Genomic DNA, 20,071 nt, shown 5'->3' on the forward strand with positions numbered 1-20,071 from the left:
ATTGCACTAAGAACAAAAATCTGGTTGCATTAATTAGAAATCTGGTAGATTCAATCAATATGTCTGTTGGAAAATAAATGAATCAGAATTCCTTTAAGAATTACCAGATGAATATGATTAACTCCTTCTTACTAAATTTATCAAATTTTCTTATTAATAATACTAAATTTTACTTTAAATTTTACACTTTAAAAAATGGCGTTACTGTGTCTATGTTTAGTTAATATAACAAGAAGTTTTAGAAATCCAACTAGAAAATACTAACCAAATCTTTGTAGTAAAATCAATTAAACGTTCTAGTTAGAAAAAATCTTATTGTGATAACTAGAAATTCTGCTTGATTTAACCAAAATGCTTTCTATCAGATACGTCTTGTTGATTCAATCAAACGACTTTTCTCAATGTGTGTGTGTAGGAAAACTATCCGTTTAGTTATTTAAAATATAAAATATAAGAGCTCAATAAATAAATAAATAAATCTAAAAATATAAATGTTAGAAACTTGAGGCCAAAAATAGAAACAAAATTTTGAATGGAGGGAATTATATGAAAAAACCAAATTATTCAAGTCAAGGGATTCGATCAATTTCACATTTCCACTTGAAAAGAAACAAATATAAAAATGCTAACAAATTTAATTAATTTATATGTTGTCATGTCTGAAATATATCGGGATTCAATAATAGTGTACTTCTCGCGCATCAGTAAACACGTAAAAATGTTAGATTCTTTTTGACAGATGACTCTTTACTTCTGTAACAAGAAAGTCCGGGACTGCCCCCATCTGGAGAAATATTCATAAGTTATTTACACCGATGCAAGCTGAGGAAAAATCGTCTCCAAATAATCCCAGGAATCTGTCTTTGAAAGATTGATTATGAGTTTTGGGACACTCTGTTCAATAAATAATTTATCTCGAAAAAATACAAAGAAATGTGTAAAAAACAAAGATAATTATACATTATATTTATTATCTTATTTTCGAAGATAATTGAAAAAAATTACTCTTATAAAAAACAAGTCGATATATAAATGTAAATAAAAACGTTACATCTTTTCGATGGAGACATCTTTCGCAATATTTCTTTTCTTACCTTTCTTTCCGTACATAAATTATCTCCAAATGAAAAGACCAAAAAAATACCTTCTCTTTCATTTACATATTGTACACAATTTCGTTTTTCTCGGTTAAAAATATTGAACAATATGAGATGCTAAATCGACCCCCTACGAATTTTGAAGAAAGGAAGAATTTCTTCCCTTTTCCACATCCTTGGAAAAAAAAAGACATAAAGAGGAAAAACCTAAGGTATTCCATCGAGGCCGACAATTCAGGTCGGGTTTTAGACACGCGACGTGACGCCTAAATGAACGGTACCGTTACTCAGGATGTGAGCAAAAGGAAAGGGAAGAACGTACCGTAGCGAATCGCCATCTCGGCGCTTCCTCCTCACTTCATTTGCAAAGACTTGCATCGGGACCGGCTATGTGTAGCCAGACTAAGCGCTTGTACTGACCCACTCTCACTCTCACCTTTCTCTTTCCCTCTGTCTCCTCTCTTAGATTTTCTCCTCTCAAGAACGGCACCATCCTCTCGCGCGAATCTATCAGAAGGATGAGAGCATATATACATTTATGTATGTCTCTTTATAAAGTCGCAAATTTTTAATTTTAAAGATATAAATTAAGAATCACAAATAATTCATCGAACATTTTTTTCAAACTGAAGGATTTTTCAGATACACGAAATGTCAAAATTAAGAAATTTAAAATAAAAAAATTTCCACCTTTTTACGAAGTCTCTCAGATTAGATTGAATATAAATCAAATGTTAAAAGTGAATATAATGTGATGAGTTCAATGATGCAGTCATAGGTAATTAATTATGATTTTTCTGCAATTTAATTATGAAATATCTATCTATTATTAATCTTTACAACAAATTGATAAATAAAAATTCTAATAACATATGTATTTAATTTTTTAACAGAATACTGCTTTTTCTAGCACTGTAACATGATAAAAAATCAAATAACTTTTTTTCTGCCTCGACTATCTCAAGAAATCGATGATAATCATAAAAAAAGCAAGGAATGATTTTGTTGAATTTGTTTTGAATCTTGTTTAACTACGTATAATTATATTAAAATATAAAACATACGATATGAAAATGCATAGGCGGAAGAAGACATGTATTCCGGAATTGCAGCTGCAACCGCAGAGATTGTCGATAAATCTCATTAGCAATTCGGTGTTAAAAATCAGAATGGCACGACAAATATTTTTTTGTAGGCGCAGCAAGTGAGCGCTCTTCCCGACCGCACGATGTAAATAACACGTGCCTACGTCTAGATAGACAAATCGTTACGTAATTTGCATTAAAGCAATTGCCTCGGCAAGTACAAACGGATAATGATATTCGCAATTGGACTAGATCGCGCGTAAACGAGATAATTAATTAATTGCACAGCGCGGTGCAAAAGATGCTGAAGACGTCGCCGTCAGTCGACTACGACATCCAGCTACGATGAAGGACACACTTCTAATAGTTCTGCTTCACCTGTGCTGGACTTCTCTCCCGGAAGTGTGTTCCTCGAGGTAAATGACTTTGTACTCCTTTAAACGTCATTTTCGCCTCATTACGCACAGCGCGACAAAACGACGCAACGTCGTTTCTCGCTTTCGAAAAACGATGAAGAAAAACGTGTGCAAGTAATTCCACGCTTGAGAAGTAGAGAAAAGAAAGTTCCAAGTTGTTTAGTTTTGGCACACACAAAATTGCAACAATTTCTTGCTATAATGTAAATTTATTTATTTTTGGCAATTTGTATTAGAATCTTCACTCCTTGGAAGAACATGGAAAATCTAGAATTATTAACGGTTTCTTTTGTATCTGGAAAAATTAGAGAACTCTCGTGAAATTTTATTGAGACACAAGGAATTTTTTTGTAAGAAACTCTCTTCTTGATCATTTTCTTCTTCTTAAGCAATCTGCTGACAAATCGTGAAATATATATTCAAAATATATTTCAAATATATATATATATATATATATATATATATATATATATCTGTGTTTATATTTATTGTCTCAACAAAATATCGAATATACAGTACATATTCTTTATTACAATTTTTAATGAAAAAATAAAAATATTGTGCAAGTGAAAAATGTTTATCTTAAAAACTCTTTCTCTCTATTCATTTTTTTCAATACATTTGCAAGTCTAGCACTTAAAATTTAAATGATTCTATGTTTTTCTTTCATATGAGTGAAGAGCATTCAAAAATGAATATAAAAAAATATCTTATTTTAGAAATTTGCATTAAAATATCTTTCAACAGTGTTCCTGGAATTCTGAATAAAAAGATCTGAAAGATCAACTAATTTTACTTTAAGACATTTTTTTTAAGATTTGAATAGATATTCTAATCAGATTTATTTTAAATATTTTATTTTATTTGGCACGTGCCCCATACGCAGCTAGTTTTCTAATTATAATTATATAAAGAATACAATAGAATTTTATGTAGAATTGCATATAATTCTACTACATTTTATATATATTTTTTATTTTTTTATATATAAAATTTTTTTATATATAAAATTTTAATCTAAAAAAACAAATTAAAGTAAGCACAAATTGCAAAATAAATTTGCATCAAACTTGCCAAAAAGAATTAATTAAAAATAACGGAAGCAGCGCAAGTTTACATTGTAATAAGAAATTGTTACAATTTTATGTAATAAACAATTAGTAATTTTTGAAATCAGATAATGGCTAAATATATAAATGTTGTTTAATTTTGCGTTACAACTTGATTAAGCATATTCATATCTTATCTTTATCATTTATTAATTCATTTTAAAAATATGCACATTAGGTACTTGGATTTTCGCAAACTTCTTGTATGAAAAGATAAATTTTTTAACTTATCATTTTCTTGTGTTTTTCAACAGATAATAAACATATGTCTGCAAATAGACCTAACACGATCAAATAAGTATTACCTAACCAGAAAAATAAACATCATGATTTTATCTCGGTGACTCGTACAAAACCATGTATTGCAGTAGAAAGATTTTTTCATATTTAATTTTTTTCGAGAATTTTTAACGAGTCAGATATGTAATAATTCCAATAATAATGAATAATGAAATAAGCAAATTGAATTAACATAACGTTAACAAAGAACATTGTAATAACATGACATTTTTTCGCAGCTCATTCAACGAAAATGTCAATAATTGCACCATGACGTCGAGGCTAATTTTGCCAGAACGTTACGTCAAAGGTAAAGAATGACTTATAGAGTGTTTCTAATAGACAACAGTGTATAGTAAAAAATAAAATTGTAAATTTAAATTTATAAATTTTACTTTTATAGAAATTAGGCCGCCGTCAGAGAAAGGTGCGCCTGTAGTGGTAGATTTTAATATTTTAGTAGTTGACATTAACTCCATCAACGTCGAAGATATGGATTTCCGGTAATTGTTCTGTATTTATTCTATCATTTTTATCATTGAATTATAATTTTAAACAATTAAATAAAATTTTATACACATATAATTTTTTTCAATTAAAGTACAAAAAATCTATTTAATTAGAAATATATAAATAAAAACAAGAAAAACTATAAACATGTATAATCATAGCGTGGACATGTTCGTCAGTCAGAGTTGGATAGAATCTCGATTTGACATGTCTCAGAATATTTTTGAGGAAGACGATGATTATGTTATACTTCCGCCAGAACTCTTCGATAATCTTTGGCAACCCGATCCATATTTTTTGAATTCGAAAGTTTCCGGTAAGTATAAAGAGAGCTCTGTTTGCAATTCAAAATGTAAATTACATAAATATATATAATTAATAATTTTCCAGAGATTGCGACTTTGAGTCACAAGTTCTCACTGGTCACTTTATATCGGAATAAAACCGTCAAGTATTCTGCACGAATTAACGCCATTGTTGCCTGTCAGATGGAATTTCAATTGTATCCAATGGATATTCAAATCTGCCCAATTTACATAGAGAGCTGTACGTGAACCTTAAATAAATAAAAAGTGATTATAACGATGTATAAATTTCACAAATAAGTACTTTTTATATAGAGTATCGTTTTAATATTGTTTTAATTCAACATTTATATCTTAACATCTATAATTTTAATATTTTTAATTTTAATTCAATATTTCTTATAAAGAAGACTTATTATTATATCTCTACATTATTTTTCTTATATTTTTCCATCTTCAAAGATAGATAAAAAACTATGAAAAAAACATGATTGTTCTCGGATAAGATTTTGATAAATCTATTCATTCGTTATAACTCAAATTATTTGTCACAGTTTCCTATAATCGAAAAAAGTTGCGCTTAAAATGGGGTGCGAGTGGTGTTACAGTGAATCCTGAATTGAAGCTCTTGCAATATGATATCGGGAAGCCTGTGGTGCTCGAAGAGACTATAGATTATATGCTCGAAAAAAATGGTATATATCTAAAATTTAATCTTTATTCATATGTTTATTAATTTGAATGTGAAATCTCAACTCTTTCTCTCACGATCAATTATTTAATTTTATATAACATTTTTTTAAATATTAAAATCTTTTTTTAAATGGTTTTAAATATTAAAACCATTTAAAAAAAGATTCATATGTAACTGTGTAAATATATATCCATATATTTTTTTTCTTCTTGTAGGAAATTTTTCGCGATTAGTGGTTTTTTTTCGCTTCGAGAGGCAGATCGGACATCACTTGATACAGACATTCGCGCCCTCGACACTGGTGGTGATGCTCTCTTGGTTCAGCTTCTGGCTGGGCTTGGACGCGATTCCTGGTCGAGTGGCTCTTCTGGTCACAAGTATGCTTACATTGGTGACGATGTTCACTGGACTCAAGAGTGACATTCCACCAGTGGCATACATCAAAGTAAGTTTGCGAACAATGCACTCGAACAACCTTATCTTCGAGCTGTCTTTATAATGTAGGGCATGCCTTTTATTATTCTTTTCTTCTGCACGAGAATTTACGAGTTGTTTGCTAATACAGGCACTGGATGTCTGGATGGCTGGCTGTATGATGTTCGTATTTGCGGCTCTGGGTGAATTCGTTGTCGTCAAGGTGCTCGACTTGCGACACACCGAGAATGATTCACACAGTTCCACGGGATCTCGTTTGCTTTCGGTTCGAACTATACAGATCTCGTTAGATGATTTTATCAATTGTATTTCACATCTTTCTCTCCTTTTGTTGAATATTAATTATTTATTTTTAGCGATTAACGACGACGGATAAAGGACTAAATATTTGGGATGACGAGTTCATTTATACAACTAAATCGAAAAATAAGCGAACAATCAATGGTCATTTGCTGCCAACTCTATGGATGCCAGATCCCAGTCAGACACGGATATGTAAAACACGCTCTCAGAAAATAGATTGCTATAGCAGAATTGTGTTTCCTATACTTTTCCTATTTTTTGTCATTTTATATTGGCCAATAGTATTGCTTAAAAAGGCACCGTAATAAAACATATTTTTATAAACGAATTTTTCTATATACAAGCTATTTAAAATTTTTTTTTCATATTTATTGAAATAAATCGATTAAATTTAAAATGTATGAAAAATTTAGAAAAATGGATATATTTAGGATAAATTTTTGTCTGGCATTTATTTTTCTTGCACAACAATTTCATATATACACTGTCTTCATTCTATAAAATTTGAATAAGATTCAATCAGTGTCCATTTTTTCTATAAAAACGTCAGACAAAAATTCATCGTCTATCGTAGTAGCGGAATATCTTGATACGTTTTTTGCAGATTTTAATTCCCCTATTTTCAATATATAACTTATTGTATATTGATTAAAATCACATCTGCAAGAGAAAATAACATTTTCAATTATCTTTCTGTTAGTAACATATGTTATTATAGTGAAGAAAATTTATAACTTACATTCTACTCAAATCGTCATATTTCTTTTGCATATTCTTATGTAGCATCAATAATACTGGCATCTGAAGTGCAGTATTAATTCGCGATCCATGTTTTGTCAAGATTGTTTCTATCCATAGAAGATAGAAATGTACATGCCTGGTTGATTCCAATCCGGACGCTATAAATTTCAGTAATTTCTCCACATAAATGTCTGGCATACCCGTCGTCGTTAACTCAACTGTAGTATAATAAAAAAATAATGAATATTTATTTATACAGGGTGTCTGAAAAATTAAATTATACTGATAAAATTATTAATATGTTCAATTGAAGATGTATATAAACTCTTACTCTCTTTGTACGGAATAGCTTCTATAACTTGTTGTGTTAGTAGTTTTTCATTTAGTTTCAATGCCATCATTAGAGCTAAAAAAAATAATATCGTTTATCTTGTTGTTGTTATTTCTAGCATAAAAATGTTAATGTTAATTTATACCTTTTGTATAGTCATGTTTATCAAGTGTTTCTTTTACAGTATCTGGAGTGATCCCAAGTTCCAATTGAAATGGATCAAACATCAATCCAATATCCAAAGAATATATCAATAAACCTTCTGTTGTTACAGCAGCCCATGCTTGTCCTATTTCACAAAATACAGAATGATTTGCTGAACTTGATCAAAATTATTAATAATATATAAATCTTAAATTATTCATACTGTTTGTGGTATGGAAAAAAATTTTTAAACAAAAGTTGTATAGCATCAAAAATTACACATGATACAATAATCAGTTTTCACTATCTCATTTTTTTAACTGAAATACCACCATAAGTTTTATAAATGAAATACTCGATATTTAGTTTTGAAATTTGAAAGAATGTCAAATGCTAAATAAAAAAAGTATTAGAGTATATAGAATCAAAAATTAATAATTATTAAGATATTCTTAATTTTTATGCAAACAATGTTATAATGTACTATAATATATCATTCTTAATATCATGTGATTCTAAAACATTTTATCATGTAACAAACAGTTTGACATGAGAAATTTAAAGTGATCAAGTTAGATGATTCACCTGTATATTATTTAAATTGATTACGTTTATTTTTCAAATAAAATTCATAGTCATTTTTACCTGTAGGAGAGAATTGTAAGCAAAGTACTCTCACTTCCGGTTTGACTCTCCTGCTTGCCATATCGCCACTCCTGACTCCTGGTAATCGTAACGATATGTTTCCACTTTCACGGTGTTCAATTAAGGCTCTGTTTCCAAATTCGGACATGTATTTCCTGTTTATAACATCCTATCGGAATAAAAATATAACATTATAACTGAGATAAAAATGGATATTATTTTCTGCAATTGCAAATTTAAATATAAAAAAATTGTTTCTTACATCCACGCCATCCAGAGATCTATTCTGAGTGATTTCATATTTTTTCAACAATATTGATTCTTTAACATTATAAATGCATACGTTCTTGGAACGACCACCGGCTAATATGCACGTACCATCAGCCGAATAACACAAAGTAGTGAAAGCTCTGAAAAAAATCAGATTTAATAATAAATTTAAATATATCCGATGTGTAATATTTCATTATTGCATCAAACTACTTACTTGCCCTGCAAATTTTTCTTTGCTGTAATAAGATCTGTTTTAGATCTACCGGCACCTAGATCGTTTCTGCCCTCAATGAATCCCGTTTGTTTTGCCGTTTTACATTCGAAAAACGTAATCTGTCCGTCTAACGTAGCAACAGCAATCTCTTCTCCATTCGGTTTGTAAGTGACACATAACGCATCAGCGATCAATCGTATAGTCTCGTGCGCAGAACCATTTTCGACGGCATTCCATATTTTCACTGTTTTATCCCAAGACGCGGATACCAGTTCTGTACTGGCAGGACTGGGATTGAACGCCAAGCTTGCGATAGGTCCCTCGTGACCACTCAATATCTAAAATGGTATATTTTATTTTACGAATTATCATAACATAATATAAGAATCAAATTATACAGTTGTGAAAGTTAAATTACGCGATTTGCGTATCTACGGTAATCAAAATTATACAGGCGTACCTCCAAAAGAGTTCCGAGCTTCATACTCCACAGGTACACATCGAAGAAATCTTGACCACCCGCTGCGAGAAACTCATCACTCGCGTCGATTGCCAAGCAAGAAAATTGCACCGGCCGTGGCGACGTAAGAGTTCGAAAATTTCTGTATCTCGCTAAATCATAAGCTCGTATCGTTCCGTCCAACGAGGCAGATGCGATAAATTTACGGTTGTGGCTAAAGAGAACGCCGGATATCGACGAGGCGTGTTCGTGAAACGTGAGCGTGCAAAATCCACTTAGCGTATTCCATAATTTGACTTTTCCGTCGTCGCCGCCCGTTACGATGTATTGGCCATCGGGACTATACGCAAGACAGTTCATATTAGTTCTATGTCCTTGCTGTTTCATGACGTATGTTTCGCTCTGCCATTCCCAAACTAATAACTGACCAGCATGGGAACATCCTACAGCTATCCAATCTCCAGTGGAATTTAATGCGATTGATGAAATACGTTGTCGAGAAATACTGTAAGCATATACAGCAATTTAAAATAATATATTTAACGATAATATAATAAATGTATCTAAATATTGTAAATTATATTCTTTTAGATATTACTATACCTTAATGAATGGATCAAATTTGCATGCGGCATCTCGTATAAATAAAATGAACCTATATTAAAACCTATAACTAATATATGAGTGTCTTGATGATAAGCAGCTGTAGTAAGCCTTGCTTCCTTATAATGCTTCTGGACTTCGTTTCCTAAATAAAAAGTAGCTTCCTTTTTGTAACCTAGCATCTTAATTTGTGTCTTTTTGATAGTACTTTCTTCTTTCATAGCATCCTCTTCTTCACCATTTTCCAGCAAATCATCTAATAAAATATGTATATTTATAAAGAAAGTACTTTTTTACTTAGTCTTACAATATAATTGATAAAGAATATAGCAATTGAAAGTTCTTATATAGAAATATAGAAATTAAGTTTTTATAGAAGAATGTGGAAAATTTTATTACCTGATTCTAATAGTTTACGTTCAGCACGAGCTTTTTGCTTTTCTGTTCTCTCTATAATTTTCTCTATGTCAATATCATCCTCACTATCACTCTCATTACCTTTAGTCTTCTCTTTTTTTGCAGGTGGTTGCCATTCAACCCAATCGTCCGGTTCGAGCGTACATTCCCACACACAAAGTCGACCATTTCTATAAAAATAACACTCCAAAGATTTATAACAGCCTAATTTATTTCTATAAAATATTTTTATGCAGAATTATAATAAAACTATTTGTGAAATAACAATAATAATTAAAAAACTTGAGTTAAATATAAATATTTAATTAATAAATAAATATAAATATTTTAATTTATATTAATTTAATTTTATTATTTTATTAATTTAATTACTAAATGTAAATATTTTAATCATTCACACTTACTTGCTAATAGTATACATGTCATAATCTTTACTTTCAAAGAAACATGCTACTATCACATCAGAATGCCCACCCAATGTAATCCATCTAAGATTCGCCGTTTTTTGTAAACTATATATCTTTATAGTAGTATCCTTTGAACCAACTGCCAATAGTTTTGAATCAAAGGACCAACTAATGCATGTAGTTTCAGCAGTAGCTCCGTGAAATGCACGTTCCATAATAAATGGATTATAATTTCCTGTTTGCAAACCTGGTGCATTGAAAACAAAAACTGAAACATAGAAAGAAATGTTATTTTAAGTAATGATTATAACATCTATATAAAAATATATATGCTTTTATAAATAGTTTTATATATTTATAATGATGAATACATACCACCACCTCCTTTACAAACTGCGAAATGCTTTCCATCTGGAGAAAATTTTACACGCTTAGGACGCCCTTTAAATCTATATTTATGTAGAATAACTTTACTTATTAAGCTGATTATATGAGCTTCACCATCTGCAAGTTATAAAATTATTTTTTCTCAGTTTTTTCTTTAGAATTTTTTAGATTCTTATTAAATATTATTACAAATTATATATATTCCCATGATATGTACTATGCAAAAAGGAATTTTACCTGTATTAATCGCAACTAACATACTGCCATTTGGCGATATATCGACAGTAACATAATTAAATCTGCTTTCCACAGGAAGCGTCATAGATTTATTGCTATAAAAAAATCATTTTTATACATATATATTTATGAAACTTTGTAGGAATTATTAATATATAATATTTATAAAAATTTTCTTGAAGCTTTTAGATAAATATGTTGATAGATTTTGCTATACCTACTTTTTTAAATCAAATATTGTAATTCTATTGCCTACAGGACTGATCACTGATGCTCCATCTGGAGAAAAGAGTAATTCTCCTTTACGATAAACTGTACCAAGTAAATTACTAAACTGTAACAGAGAGAAAAATTTAAAAAATGTTATTACATATATTTGTTTATATTTGGAATATATATTATTTGTCTTTAATATAATTCTCAATAACTATGTCAACATGTATTATTCATAATTAAATTGACTGAATGTAAAATTTAATTTTAATAAATTAATTAATTTAATATACTAAACATACTAAATATACTAAAAAATAAATTAATTTTAATAAATATATTTAAAAAATTTAATTATTTTAAATTTCATAAGAGGTTAGAAATATTAAATGCTCGAAACATGTGGTAACTTAACGACTTGACGTAAAGATACGATCATGCATTATCTAATTTTTCAAACAATTACTATTTTACCTTGTATGAGAACTTCATTTTTTTTTTTGATAATATCACACAAGTTTTTTCAAAACAAAAACACGTGTATACATATAAAAAGAGTATTCTTTCAACTTCTTATATTTTCAGACGACGGAAGTTCGCTTATTCTGATCCTCCTCACCCAAAACTATTTTGTATCCTACATTTTGTTACAAGGTGGCTCCACCTCTTTAGACAAGGATTCCAATTTGTTAAATGGTTCGAGTCTTCGCTAAGCATTTGTATGAATTTTTATCTAGACAATTATATATCGTATGTCAATCATGTGAAAAGTATCGATATTGCAATATTTATCATGTGATACACTCCTTGTCAAGTGTTTCTGATAAATCAAGCTTATTTAAAACGATATCTAAAGATATTTGAGAAACAAAGATTATTTTCACCGAAAAGAGAAGATAATAAAATCACGAGAATATATTCGATATTTTTATTCATAATAATACGTACTTAGATCCAAGAAAATTGCTGAAATTTGCCGACATATAATTTAAGGAGTCACATATTTTAATCCAAAAACTTTTTCTTCAAAACCGAGGTAATTAGGTCAAGGATACACGAGCGTTGAATAATAAAGAAATCGCTCCAGCACATAATGTCAGCGGCAAAAAAGAACACATTTTTCTCAAGAATTTACCTCGAAATGTGTCCTGCTATTTTCATGATCACGTTCAAAATTTGAATCGTGAATATATCATTTATCTCCCTCTTTTTAAAAGTTCCCAACGCAGCGAGCCAGCTGACAATTGAAACACGCGGTCATGTGCCTGCCTCGCGCACAGGAGCCGCCTTAAACCTGACGATATCATGTCACGCGCTCGCGACGATGAAACCGTGCGCGTCGACGCGGCCAATCGGCGATCCGCGCGTCGAGCGGTGGGGATGAGACGCGGCGCGCGATTGGCGGCGGAGGCGCGCCGCCGGCGAATCGCGACGCGACTACGCGCGACTCGACTCACGGCCGCCTATCTCCGCGCGTTGATCGCTCGTCACTCATCACATGACCCGCGCCACCGTACTCCGGCGTAGGCCATATTTGACAGTGGCCCACTAGTTTAGCGACGTGAGTGACGTGAAGATCGTTCTACGTTCGACGATCCGTGCGACCGCCGATCGGCAACCTGTAAATACACCCGCGATCGACTTCGATTGACCAAGAGACCCGACAAATCGAGCCACGATGGAGGAAGCAAACGAGCAAGCCCCGATATACTCGCCATTCTTCGGCGTTATGGGCGCCGCCTCTGCCATCATATTTTCCGGTGAGTTTCAACTGTTGTCGGGCCTCCATCGCCACCTCGTGATCTCGCTCGCGAGACCGCTCGGCGATCGCGTAGAGCGATTCCTTTACGGAATGCATCCGGGATACATGGATTTGCCGATCGTCGTCGTCGTCGACGACGACGACGACGATGACGGCACGATATAATGTCTCACGCCATTTTCTCGAGCGGCGTAAGACGGACGAAAAATCCTCCGTTGGTGTGCGAATAGCGCGGCGCGCGCGGATTATCGATCCCCTCGTCGCGGAGAAACGTCGGGGGAGCGTTTTCCACGGGCGTTCGCGGCGACGTCATGTGGCCGACGAGACGCGTGACGTTTCCACGAAACGGACCCGTGGTCGCGATCGCGAGAGGCTGCTTCTGAAATTTCGGCCGCGTTATCTTATCGCCCCTCTCGGGGAGGAGAGTTGTGCGCTCCCGCCGTCTCCCCCCGCCCCCCTCCCACTCGCCCCTCGTCGCCGGAAGGCAAATCGATTTCCTTTCTTCTTTCGCTTTTTTTTCTCTCTCTCTCTCTCTCTCTTCATATCGATTTTCTTTCTCGTCGATTCGATTTCGCGTTTTGCGTTTGGTTTCGTCTCGATTGACAAGAGGCTATTTCGCAATCCGGGGAACGCGGTCCGCGCTTTATTCGCGGATCCGCCGGTCGGATCTGGGCGCAGCTTATTTCGTAATGCTGACCTCGGACGAGCGCGCGCCGCTAGAATTTTGCGAGTCTCGGAAAAGCGACGGAGAAGAGAGAGAGAGAGAGAGAAAGAGAGAGACAGACGGACGGAATATTCGCAGACGCGAGCCTCGTGCGTGTCACGAGACGCGCTTCCCTGCGACAATTCCCTGTCTTTACCTGCACCTTCCTCTCTCTCTCTCTCTCTCTTCCACCTGGTATTTCTGGCATCCAGATTAAATATTTCGACATGAATGTCGATTAATCGGTGAAAAATCGATTCTCCCTCCTTTCCCTTCGTCGCTTGTATTTTCTCAATTTTGTCAAAATAAAGAAGACAGGTCGCAATTTTTCTCTCGCAAGACATTTCTATTGATTTACAATTAATGATTTTCCCGAATTCGCAGTAAACGGTATGGCCCCCCCGGGACCGCCGCCAGCGTCGCTTACTATTGGGAAGATCAATACCTTTTCCCGTACGAGCCTTCGTACGCTTTTCTCATCAATGGGGATACATTCGCGCGATTGCCGATGAGGATAAACGAAGCGAACGTCACACCTTCCGCCTCCGTCATCGTCGTTCTCCGAAAAGTATCGATCGGAATCATCGATTACCTGGACGGCCTATAACGAGAGGCGTTCGTGATTGATTCGTTCACTCGAGTCGATTTTATTTCGACGACGGAGAATAACATACGTGCGACAAGAGCTCAAATTCGATCCAAGTTACTCGCGTATTTCTTTCCGCAAAGTTAAAAAAAAAATACGAAAAATATATAAAAAAAGAAAAATACAAAACAAGAGAACAAAGGAATCGAGTAACTCGGTTTATCAGACTTGTAACGCTTCGCGTAAACCGGACAGCGAAATCGACTTACACCGAGTACCTGTGACGTTTATTTACAATAAAGATGCTCGCGATAACGCACATATGTTGGCAACGGTGCTCAAAATTGCCACGATCGGTACGCAATAAGGGCCACAAAAATGCCAAATGATTTTTGTTACGAGAGGAAAAAAAATGAGCGATCGCGCCTCTCGCACAGCCACGCCCCCTCGCCTCCCCCCCTTCCTCCTACTCACGAGTTGGGACTTGATTGTCATGTGACTGCCAACGTGAGAATCATGTGACTGCGACTTCCAGAACTGGGCTGGGTATATCCGTGAAGATACCTGTCGCTACCGTCAAAGTCGAGGACGATTTCGACCGATTTTCACGGGAAATTTTCCGTCCCTCTCCTGAATTTTCGTTCTCCTCACCCTCTCGGCGAAAAATGGCACGAGACGAAAAATTATTTTCGTCCGCTTTGAGACTGACTGCAACGAGTTCTCGATCGATAATCCTCGTGCACGCTCTTGGCGGCTAAAACCGTCGAGAAAAGTGTGTCCGAGAAAACGCATGCAGAATTTACTTCACGATTCCTTAGACGAGGCATTTTCGGCGGCTTTCTAAAACGGGACAGTTAATTCGCGCAGAATTATACTGTCGATCTACAAATCAATTTGTCACGAGTTTCGCTTTAAAAATGTCGGACATGCCGTCCACATATATCTCTAATTTATTAATAATTTTCTTAATTAAATTTGTTAATGAACGAAGGAATTTTACAGATTCATTCGAAAACAATTCTAATTAAGTACTAAGCTATGGGCAATTTAGTCAAAATTTCTTTTAGTCGAATTAACAAAATTTTTAATTTAATATTTATATAGTTGTTATATTATTATAGTTAATAATCGCATTTATTATTTCGTTATTTATCCTACTAGAAAGACAGGTGGGCATTTCGACGTTACATTTGATATTAAATTACATAATTTTGAAAGTATTTTAAATTAAATTATTAATATTATATTCATTTCTCTACATCATACGTGATTAATTCATGATAAAAAAACATTAACTTGAGTATATTTACAACAAAATGTAATAAATTTTTTTTACACATGTAACGAAATATTAATTTCATTTTACAGCTCTCGGAGCAGCATATGGCACGGCGAAGGCCGGTACAGGAATCGCAGCCATGTCTGTCATGAGGCCAGAATTAATCATGAAATCCATCATTCCTGTTGTCATGGCAGGTATCATTGCCATTTATGGCCTTGTGGTGGCTGTTCTCATTGCTGGCAATCTTGAAAAAGTCCCCAAATACACCCTGTATACGTACGTATCTCATTTAACGCTTCCATTGTATACAATAAATCTCCTGCTGTAATACTTGGATGTCTGTTCAAACACAATGAAATGTTATGATGGTAGTTACAAACTTTAGCTCTTACAATTCGCTGTGAAAAGAGAATGAAAAAAGATAATAATGTATTTATTACACACATGAATGAGAGAAAGCAATTCTGTAATTGACACAAAATTTTTGTTCCTGCCACTAGGGGATTCACTCACCTGGGTGCCGGTTTGGCCGTAGGCTTCTCCGGTCTAGCTGCCGGTTTTGCCATTGGTATTGTCGGCGATGCCGGTGTGAGAGGCACCGCTCAGCAACCTCGTCTTTTCGTCGGTATGATTCTGATTTTGATCTTCGCCGAAGTATTAGGTCTCTACGGTTTGATCGTGGCCATCTATCTATACACCAAGTAAACGGTCAGTAACGGCATCCTACTACCTGCCACATGGCTCCATGCAAGACATGTCGCCTGCAACCAACAGCGCTCCCCGACTACTATTATGCTACAAAAAAAAAAAAGATAATTTGTTTCGACATTTTACTTAATCACGTTACTCCATGCATACCTATCTACTTCTTACCATCTCGGCTCATCTCTTTGCGCGTTCCTCCTCCCCTGTAATATCGTAAACTCAAAAATCGATCTATTTAGCGTCCAAACATTTGTAACCACACAACGCCATTACTCATCACACAAATCATATAATTATATCGACGATTGAGAAATGCGTCCGACATTTTATTGATATCTCGCGACATCGTTGCATTTCGACGCTGCGGTATGCAAATGTATAGCAGAAAAAGATGGAAAGAAAATGGACGATGGCTGACAGGGAAATTCATTATTATATATATATATGTAGAGAGAAGATCTCTCATGTTAATTCCACTGTCGAACATTTCTCTTTCACTGTATAGTAATCATCATTTGTAGCTTAGTACGACATTGAATTACCAGTTAAAGTAATCGGCTCTACTTGAGTGTATAAAAGAAACCATGTTATTGATAAAAGAATATTTAGCACAATTATATATATAAATAAATATATATATATATATATATATTAAATGCGATCGCGAAACGGCAGGTACGCGAATAAGTATCACGTAAGAAAATAAAAAAAAAGGGAAAAACTAAAGAAATGAAATTATATTATCGGAATAGGAATATGTAAGTGTAGGTGACGCGAATCGCGCGTGATAAAACGGCGTAATATAAAAAAGAGAGAAAGCGAAAGAAAGAGAGAGTGAGAGAGTGTACTGGACAAGATCTCGTGTGCGAGAATAGAGATTATTCAGCTAAAAAAATTAATAGGAGAATGATGGATCAAACTTTGGTAAAAAAGAAGTATGAATGCAAATAGTAGTTGATCAACAGGTACACACGATAGTATTAAGTCAATTGAGAGGCTGCTGGACGCGGCGAAAATTTCGCATTTTCACGGTTATTCATGGACAACGATACGATCGATGCGATAGAAATGAAGAAAAAAAATCCCGTCTAATCGTCTGCGGAAGCCGCAAAGGCCAGCGGTCAACATCCGATTAGATGAGCGATTTTTCTTAACCGTGGTCATATATATTATACACACATATATATATATATATTATTTCCATCATTGTGAGAGGAAAGAAATGTGATCGTATGTCAATGGAGTAACGGGGATGTGAAAAAGCTTGCGTGAAAATCGTATAAAAACACCGTACGTGTACCAGTAGACACACCACACACACAAACATACATACATAAAGAGGGACAAACACACCGTATGATGGCGAGGAATTACCTAAGAAGAGTTATTATACATACGATGATAACGAGACATGTGTAAACGGAGGATAATTCGTACATTCCATATTAAGTTCGTTCAATGCAGGCAAGCGGGCGTTTAAAAGGAAAAAAAAGAAACAAAATTCAACAATTCGCTACGTCAACATTCGTCGCGTTGGATGGATTGTCGATTGGGAGCTGATGATCGCATCCCTCGCGTGTGTCACAATCTTTCGAGCACCACCTCTCCCTTGAAATTTTGATTACAGAAACGAAAGATGTAGATGGATAGAAAAAGAGAGAGAGAGAGAGAGAGCGAAACCTGAAGAAAACGCCCGCTTGCCATCTTTTTGACTGTGCAGTATTTTCTACCTAAGAGAAACAAGCTCAATGTATAGGCGCATTTCCCCAGCAGAAAAGGAAACACGAGGTATCATCGAGAAAATTGAATTAATAAAATTTAAAGAAAATTGCATGTGAATCGAAGAAACGAGTTAACAACATTGTATTCTCGCTTTGAAAATGCACCTATATATATATATATATATATACATACATGTATGTCTCAAGATTACCGGAAACACTATACATAGACTCGACGTCATCGTCGAGGAAGAATGGAAGGGCAAGATGCGGAAGAAAAATTAAGATTTTTCGAAAATTCGCGCGTACACAATCATCGCGACGCTATAAAAAGAAATATAATGCACGAGCGAGCCGGGGAGCGGTGGTGGTGGTTTGTTTATCTTTTCTTCTTCTTTTTTTTTTTCAACGTCACTTTACGCTTCACGAACAAAATGCAGGCACATTTAAAAAAAAAAAGATTTTAATCGCCAAATTATCTTTCTTCCCCTCCCCCCTCCCCCCGCGCATCTCTCCCTATTTTTCCTGTATTTTAATATGTAACACATTGAAGCACACATACACACAAAAATGATTATGTATCGAGACAAAAAAAAACGGATTCGGAATTTAATTATAGTTGTGCGCGCGCGTGTGATGTATATACATACCACCACGATGCTTCACGCTACGATAATTAAAATTTAGGCTAGATTAGGTATTGTTGTATACCAAAACCTCGTGTAGCTGAGTGAACGCGATAATTATTCAAATATATATATAATGAAAGGATGCGAAGACGTATGAGCGAGCGAGAGGGTGAGAGAAAGAATGATCGAAAGAGTACATGAGAGAAAGAGAGAGAGAGAGAGAGAGGGAATGCATGAGAATGAAAGATAGATGCACTTGGTAGAGGGAGTAGAGAGAGAGAGAGAGAGAGAGAGACACCACCACCCCATCCCCGCCCTCGCCCAACCCCCAACTCTATTATCTTCCAGTGTTACTAATAGACTCATTGTTGAGCGCGAAAAAGTGATACTGATCGACGATGATTATTTATGTTATAATTCGTCCTCGATGTTACAGAGAAACCGTGTTTAATAAAAATTTCATTTGGACAAAAAAAAACAAAAGCGGTATCACTCAACCAGTCATTGGAGATTTCACCTGGAGTGCGCCTGATCCGAAGAGTGAGCGGCTCGGATTCCAAACGACTAGATTCTTCCGAGGCCGGCGAATAAGAAAAAAAATGTCGAAGCAAAGATCTGTCACTTTTGTTCTCGCTTAATTTATTCGCATGTCAATATAATTTGTCGAGGAGCAAACAAGGAGAATCTGTCGTCGGAATTCCAATCCGCTTATTCCGGGATACTCTGTACGTAAAGTACATACAAGTATATATATCTGACAGCCGAATATATATCTGCATGAATTTGAGATATCCATTTCTATCACTGCCATTAAATCGAAATGAGAGGAAACTGTACATGCACACTTGCTCTACATTCAGCACATAAATATACGTACACACATATATACACACACACACACACACACGCATATTTTGCTGCGATTTTGCGATATTTTAATAGCATCCATACCCTCCTAGTGCAACAAAACATGTAGCGCAAAACGCTTTGTGTTCATTCGCGGGGAGATCAGTCGGAAAGAATTTACGAGGATACTTTAATGCGAACACGTGAGATGTTAATTATGTTTCACGATGTCTTAATTTTGATTTTTCGAAAATGATAATAAAATGTGAACTTGTCCATTTGAATCGTGATACTTGTACCTCATTCTCACGAAGCCACTTTCAACATCAGTTCGATAAAGAAAAACTTTGTAAACTCAGAAAAAGAACAATAATTATTCCATGCAGTTTCTTGGAGATACTCAATACAGTTGCCAGCTTACGAGATACTTTATCATTTTTGCAAGAAATTTGAGATTAATAATATTATAATTTTGTGTACCTACACATACATCATGTGACACGTTGGAAAAACATTTCATTTCATTCCAAAT

General features: G+C 34.5%; 3 protein-coding genes across 3 annotated transcripts; 2 read left to right on the forward strand and 1 right to left on the reverse strand.

Moving 5' to 3' along the window:
- Positions 1-2,527: 2,527 nt before the first annotated feature.
- Positions 2,528-6,561, forward strand: LOC105253452 (glycine receptor subunit alpha-3). The gene is made up of 9 exons (XM_011261514.3): positions 2,528-2,598; positions 4,226-4,296; positions 4,390-4,489; positions 4,658-4,812; positions 4,887-5,042; positions 5,356-5,496; positions 5,711-5,940; positions 6,061-6,195; positions 6,287-6,561. Exons 1-9 carry the CDS (start codon positions 2,528-2,530, stop codon positions 6,536-6,538), a joined length of 1,311 nt encoding a protein of 436 aa, XP_011259816.3. The 3' UTR covers positions 6,539-6,561.
- Positions 6,562-6,691: 130 nt separating this feature from the next.
- On the reverse strand, positions 6,692-11,921 carry LOC105253417 (periodic tryptophan protein 2 homolog). The gene is made up of 15 exons (XM_011261448.3): positions 11,780-11,921; positions 11,314-11,426; positions 11,093-11,187; positions 10,844-10,972; positions 10,466-10,736; positions 10,044-10,231; positions 9,645-9,900; positions 9,042-9,546; positions 8,582-8,919; positions 8,357-8,504; positions 8,095-8,263; positions 7,451-7,594; positions 7,306-7,380; positions 6,973-7,192; positions 6,692-6,893 (listed from the first exon to the last, which is right to left on the reverse strand). Exons 1-15 carry the CDS (start codon positions 11,795-11,797, stop codon positions 6,749-6,751), a joined length of 2,814 nt encoding a protein of 937 aa, XP_011259750.1. The 5' UTR covers positions 11,798-11,921; the 3' UTR covers positions 6,692-6,748.
- An 872-nt stretch (positions 11,922-12,793) lies between these two features.
- Positions 12,794-19,368, forward strand: LOC105253418 (V-type proton ATPase 16 kDa proteolipid subunit). Its single transcript, XM_011261449.3, has 3 exons — positions 12,794-13,065; positions 15,725-15,914; positions 16,139-19,368. The coding sequence occupies exons 1-3, from the start codon at positions 12,984-12,986 to the stop codon at positions 16,341-16,343; spliced, it is 477 nt and encodes a 158-aa protein (XP_011259751.1). The 5' UTR covers positions 12,794-12,983; the 3' UTR covers positions 16,344-19,368.
- Positions 19,369-20,071: the final 703 nt, after the last annotated feature.

This window comes from Camponotus floridanus, unplaced genomic scaffold, assembly GCF_003227725.1.
Source record: "Camponotus floridanus strain SB8 unplaced genomic scaffold, Cflo_v7.5 scaffold38, whole genome shotgun sequence".
Lineage (NCBI taxonomy): Eukaryota > Metazoa > Arthropoda > Insecta > Hymenoptera > Formicidae > Camponotus > Camponotus floridanus.

Bases quoted from the DNA above. Each gene is read 5' to 3' on its own strand.
- LOC105253452 (XM_011261514.3), top strand. From the start codon at position 2,528: ATGAAGGACACACTTCTAATAGTTCTGCTTCACCTGTGCTGGACTTCT. The intron at 4,490-4,657 runs GTAATTGTTCTG...GTATAATCATAG, and splicing joins GTCGAAGATATGGATTTCCG to CGTGGACATGTTCGTCAGTC. The intron at 5,497-5,710 runs GTATATATCTAA...TTCTTCTTGTAG, and splicing joins TTATATGCTCGAAAAAAATG to GAAATTTTTCGCGATTAGTG.
- LOC105253417 (XM_011261448.3), bottom strand. The intron at 9,901-10,043 runs GTAATAAAATTT...ATATTTTATTAG, and splicing joins ACGTAAACTATTAGAATCAG to ATGATTTGCTGGAAAATGGT. The intron at 8,920-9,041 runs GTACGCCTGTAT...ATACCATTTTAG, and splicing joins AGCTCGGAACTCTTTTGGAG to ATATTGAGTGGTCACGAGGG.
- LOC105253418 (XM_011261449.3), top strand. From the start codon at position 12,984: ATGGAGGAAGCAAACGAGCAAGCCCCGATATACTCGCCATTCTTCGGC. The intron at 13,066-15,724 runs GTGAGTTTCAAC...TTCATTTTACAG, and splicing joins CTCTGCCATCATATTTTCCG to CTCTCGGAGCAGCATATGGC. The intron at 15,915-16,138 runs GTACGTATCTCA...TCCTGCCACTAG, and splicing joins CCCAAATACACCCTGTATAC to GGGATTCACTCACCTGGGTG.